This window comes from Antechinus flavipes, chromosome 6 (assembly GCF_016432865.1).
Source record: "Antechinus flavipes isolate AdamAnt ecotype Samford, QLD, Australia chromosome 6, AdamAnt_v2, whole genome shotgun sequence".
NCBI classification, from domain to species: domain Eukaryota; kingdom Metazoa; phylum Chordata; class Mammalia; order Dasyuromorphia; family Dasyuridae; genus Antechinus; species Antechinus flavipes.
Window position 1 is genome coordinate 64,723,348 of NC_067403.1, and position 6,000 is coordinate 64,729,347.

Genomic DNA, 6,000 nt, shown 5'->3' on the forward strand with positions numbered 1-6,000 from the left:
GACACTGGGCCTTTAAAAGGTCCTGAGACAAAGCTTTGACCTCCCCTAAGTCTGGTTTCGGAGCTTTGGAACATTTGAGGCAAATAAAGATTTGTTGTTGTTTTAAATTTTTATTTAGTTTCCTGTTTAAATGGCACTCCTTTCTAACTCCTAGCAATCCAGTGATATGTGGTAAGCAAACAGATAAATAGATTCATAAAAGAGCACACTCCTAGCAATAAGCAGAGAATACAAGTTAAAGTGAAAACAAAGCTAAAGTTAAGTGGAAGTGGAAACAGCTAAAGCAAAGTTAAGCAGCAGTGCTTTTCTGGTAGACACCCACTTAAGACATGATTCCAGTCAAGAAATGATCAATTAAATGCATTCATTTCTGCACAGAAAGAATGGTCTATTACGAAGAGATACATCAGGATGAAAATTTCCCTTAAGTTTGTTATTCTTCCTCTTTCAAAGAGTAACCCTATATTATATTTATCTACAACAGTTTAACTCCATCCCATCTCACCTTACCTCTCACCAGAATACAAACTCAGGGATGACAGGAACTGATTGATTTTTCTTTATTTTTATTACCTACAGTATCTGATAAAAGTATCCACTTAATAAATGCTTATGGAATTGCACTGAATTGAAATGCCTACTTACAGACAAATTTTCATAGTAAGATTCAACAGAACAAGTTATTTTATGCTTAGAACATATACATATACATATATATATACAAATAATATACACATATTCAAATTTATTAACATAAATGTATGTATAGACATATAACATATTAATGTTTTTAGGATCAGTGTTTTTTCATCTTAGGGAATTCCTATTATCAGTACTTCCTTCACCCACATACACATATCTATGACTTATTTAATAAATAAACCCTAGAGAGTTGATTCCAACATACTAAAGTTAATGTCCTCATATTTTGGAGGGTTTTTGCCCTGAAAGAGAGATTTAAATACAAGTCTTCTTATTAGTCCCATATTTTATTAACTTCTCCACTGTCTCTAAAAGATGCCAAAAGTCATTAATATTAATTATTCTATGTAACCACTTCAAGAATTCATCTAAGTTAAGAGGCTGAAACTGGGCTAGGTTTCTGAACATCTGGAGAAAATTCCAACTTATCACCAAATACAGAGACAGCAATCCCCCTCTTTGCCATATGCTAATATTTTCATGCTTGAAGGGTATGTGTGAAAAAAAGCATTTGATGGATTGCAGATTATAATGAAAACAGTACACATTTATACTTTCCCTGCCACAAACAAGTAAGTTAGGTACTAAAGGTATTATTTTTGTCATTTTACATATGAAGAAACTGAGACAGAAAAGGTAACAGTGTTCGAAGTACAGTTTAAGTCCAGGTCTTTTTAACTTTTAAGCACAGCCTCTGTCCAAGTCAATAGGCTGCTCTGTGTGTATACAAACACACACACACACACACACACACACACACACACACACACACACAAATATGGGTATCCTGGTAAATTTTTAACAACTGGATTTGGGGGGGGGGAGTAATCTGCATTGTTTTATCTGTGTTATTAATATTTTCCCCATCACTTTCACAAGTCTAGATAACCAATAAAATCAATCCTTGATTTGTAGCATTTGCTGATTTCCAAAGTATAAATGCTTACACTGAAAATTTAACAACTGGTTAGGTATGAGCTGGCTCCAGCACATCTCTATTATAAATATAGACAAATTCTCAAACAGATACAGATAGATATATATGTATCATGTTATGCATATCCTGTTGTATACAATAAAATATATAATATAAATACAATGTATATAATGAGTATGTGTTTTGTCTGCTGTATACATGTACACATAAATGTTGTAGTGTGTGATGTGTGTGACTGCAACCTGTGTGTACATGTATATCATGTATATGATTACTTTGCATTTATATTGCATATATTATATCTATACTTATGCATCTATCTGAGTTCAACCTGAACTTGAAGGAAAAGAGCTGTTTGATTTTTGTCTTTGCATGCTCAGCACCTAGACAGCTCCTGACACACAGGACCATAGCTCTAGAACTAAATCATTTCATACCACCTGTAATTTTTCAGAAAAGTAAACTAAAGTTGCCTTGAGATCACACTGTAATTGGCAGACTAGGATTGGAATGATTGTATTGTGCTTACAGATTCCAGGTTCAATGTTTAATAAATATTTCTTGATTTTTATTGATTCTTAGTATCTCATCTATGTATGAATCTAATTACTAGAATTATATGTGCAAAACTAATTTTTGATACAGGAAACAAGATAGATGTATTTTTCATTTGTAATCTTAATTCATTTATGTTGACTACAGATGTTGTACCAAGGTTACAATTCGTGATGTATGAGAAATATAACGGTTACATTTCTCTGTACTCAGAGAAGTAGTGAAAAGAGCATGAAATATGAAATTAGAAAGCCTAGATTTATATATATATATGCTCTTCTATTTAACCTATCTAACCCTGGTCAACTCATTAAATCTGAATGTCCATTTTTCTCATCCACAAAAATAGGTGTTTGAGATTGATACTAGTTCTTGCTCTTACGATCTATAAAAATGTAGCATGGAACTATTTTGACATACAATACTGTCCCAAAGACTCTATGCATTTTAGAATCTTTTAAATCATAAGAATCATATAAATTCAAATTTATTGTGTCAACCACAAAAATAGAATCCAATTGTTTCAGAAGAAATGATGTTAGGATTGCTATTGAGATAGGCAGGCTGTATTAGGAGATGGAGAAATGGTCTTGCAGCCTGAGAGACCTGAGTTGAAGTTCTTCCTTTGATATATTCCCTCTGTGAACATGGCTATGTCACTTCAACTTCAGCATCCCAGACAAACCTATAAGGTCCTAAATAGTTGATCTGAGTTGGTGGAGAGTTTTCCCAGCAAAAATTGCCTACACTCAAGTCCTAGTTCGAGACCAAAAGAATAAATAAATAAATAAATAAATAAATAAATAAATAAATAAATAAATAAATAAAAGCAATGGTTGATATAAAAGACTAAGAATTAGGAAGAGAAAGGAAAACCTCCAATTATTAAAAAAAAAAAAAAATTGTCCTAGATACTCCACGCCTTTATTTAATGGCAGAGGTATAGATCCAATCAACTGGTTTTTATGTGCATGTGAAATTCCTTATAATGGAATTCTGAGCTTTGCAGTTGAAAAGAAAATCTTTGGAATGGGATATTTCAGAGTTCAGAAAAAGTTGAGCAAAATCCTAAGGAATGTGACTCAGGGCATATCATAAGACAGTTTATAGCGCAAAGGTCAAGACATTCAAGGATCATAGAGTCAAAGTTGGAAGGAACTTTAGAGATCCTCTAGTCCAATTCCCTCATTTGACAGATTGGGAAACTGAGGTCCAAGGGAAGTTCAGTAACTTATTCAAAATCACAATAGTCAGTGGCACAGCCATGTTCTCTGACTCCATTTGCAATGATCTTTCTTCTGTATCACTGGAATCAAAATAAGTTTTCCTTAAGCCTTAAACAAACTTACTCAGGACTTACCTTGCTTTAGAAAGACAGATTTTGTGTTTTTTTCCTCCTAAGAACATTAACTGGTGCCATTTCGCTGGGTCGATACAGATGGCATTGCATGAATTGGACACTTAATTGGAACTTGAATAAGTTCATTGAGTTTCATTGAGGGCATCTTGTCACCAAATTCTTTGGGACAACAGAGGAACACAGGGGAAGAAAATGCTGGTATACTGTCAGACTACCACTTAACTAAGTTCAATGTTTAGGTCACGAATAATTTTAAGGGCCTGACATCTGAAAGGAATTCAGATGATAATTTGTTTTTGTTTGACTTCTTGAGTAGATATCTTTTAGAGTTGCCCATTATTCTTTAAATTGATTATTAATACAGCCATCTGAATTGGGGAAGGCAGCTTCTTTTCCATTTTTTTTTTCAGGTTATTAAGCTTCAATGAAGATATCGTGTCACCAAACTTGTGGACAACAGAATGCAAAAGTAAAAAAAAAAAAAATAAAAAACTCTTGTCTCTTAAAACTCCCACCCAATCTAGCTCAATATTTAGGATACAGATCACTGTGGGGATGGGGAAAGGGTGAATAAGAAGTTATAACATGCTAATTATATTCTCTACTTATATAAGAACAGAACTCTTGCATAGCATGTCCTACCATATCTTTCTACAGTTCAGTGATTGATGAGAAAATGTCAGGCCCAAGTAGTTGGGGTGCGTGCGTATGAAGGAAAAACACTATCTCACCATTTAAGTCAGGAAAACTCCTGCTGGACAACTCTGACTAGGCCAACCAGGTTTTACATTTCCCAGAGGCTTCAGGGGCACAGCTCTAGCATTGCCCAGACAAGCACAAACGTCCAGTGCTTGCCTTTTTATAGGCAATAAAAATGAGTGCTTATTCCCATCGCTATGAAGAAAAGAAATAAAAATATTCTCTCTTCATCAGGAAAGGAAAATCAAAGATATGGGGGAAGGAAAGAGGGAAATACAAGTCTTCCAGGAACTAGGTAGCAATATCTCCTCATTCCTACTCATGTGCTCTAATTCTCCCAGCAGAAGAGTCCCTCAAGCTCCCAAATCAGCATGCCAGTCTGCATGCCCCCTGGCACCCTCCCACAGACATCCCCTCAGAGGCTCCACTTTTAAACATCAACTCACCAAATAGAGAGAGGAGTCCACAGACCGACCAGACGACCAGAGACATGCCCACTGTGCCCGTGTTTTGGAGAACTCCTTTGGGGGAGATGAAGATGCCAGCCCCGATGATGGTCCCAATAATGATGGAGATGCCCCTTAGCAGCGTGATCTTTTTCTTCAGCACCATCTTTTCCTGCTCCAGGGCCTCTTTGCTGCCCATGGAGTCCAAGTGGCCACGAGCATCCCCCTGGAGATAGCCTCCATTGGAGATGGCGGGCATCACGGGCTTCCTGACCATAGTGGGAGAGCAGAAAGAAAAAAGCAAAAAGTGCAAAAAAAAAAAAAAAAAGGAGAAAAAAAAGGAAGAAGAGGAGGAGGATGGGACGAGGTGGATATGGAGGTGGGGAAAGAAGTAAAAGGGAGGAGGAGAAAAACTTTCAAACTAAGGTCTAGTCTCCCTGATCCCTGAGTTCGGATTGTTTCTTTTTCTGGTGCCTTTAACGCTGCTCTGGGGCTCCCAGGTAGGGACCCCAAAGGCGTGTGTTACTCTCGCTAATGACTTTTCCAGAACACCTGTGCCTTCCGTGGCTGTCCGAACCCTAGTTTCCGTCCCTAAGGTTGCTGCTGCCGCAGCTCCAAGCGCGGCTGCTCCAGCCCTATCATTAGAAACTAGCTCGGCTTCCTCACGCGCTGGGCTTTAAGTTCCCGACACACCAACTTACTCCGGCTAAATGATGATGCAAATTCTCCAGGTTTGCATCAGCCACGAGAGAAGACTCCAGCATTACTCAGCTTTTTTTTTTTTTTTTTTTCCCCTTTTCCCAAACAGTAGCAGCATGTAGCTCTACTGACCTGCGCTTTTCACAGAACAAAGCCCTCACTTAAAAGGCCTCAGGAGCCAATCCAGGAGGAGGAAACATACACAGACCCTCCCAGAGGTGGAGAGCTACTCCCTGGGAGGCCCCAGGGTTCTTCAAACAGAAAGAAAATGAAACGAGAAACAGGAAACATCTACTTAATTTTTATCTGGGATCGCCACCCTTTTCCTCTTACACGCGCATGCACACACCTCTTATATAAACTTGCCAAGAATTCAAGGGAATATCAAGCTGCATTAGTAACCAAAAATACAGAATTCTCAGTGACCCCCCCACACCTTTTTACTTCCTTAAAAAAACTTTAAGTTGCTTAGCAACACAACTAAAGTTATCTTGTGCAAAGAGACTGTTTCTGCTGCACCTTTCTCGTCACGAAAGCGCCTGACTCATGCTGAAAACAAGCAGGGGAGAAAAGGCTTTTTTTTTTTTTTTTTTTTAATTTTA

General features: G+C 37.3%; 1 protein-coding gene across 1 annotated transcript in view; it reads right to left on the reverse strand.

Moving 5' to 3' along the window:
- Positions 1–5,739, reverse strand: part of SLC7A11 (solute carrier family 7 member 11) — a 111,507-nt gene extending 105,768 nt beyond the window's left edge. Inside the window, exon 1 of the mRNA XM_051964190.1 lies at positions 4,700–5,739. Coding sequence (XP_051820150.1) covers positions 4,700–4,976 — 277 coding nt within the window. The 5' untranslated portion in view covers positions 4,977–5,739. The remainder of the gene's footprint in view (positions 1–4,699) is intronic.
- Between the last annotated feature and the right edge of the window lie 261 nt (positions 5,740–6,000).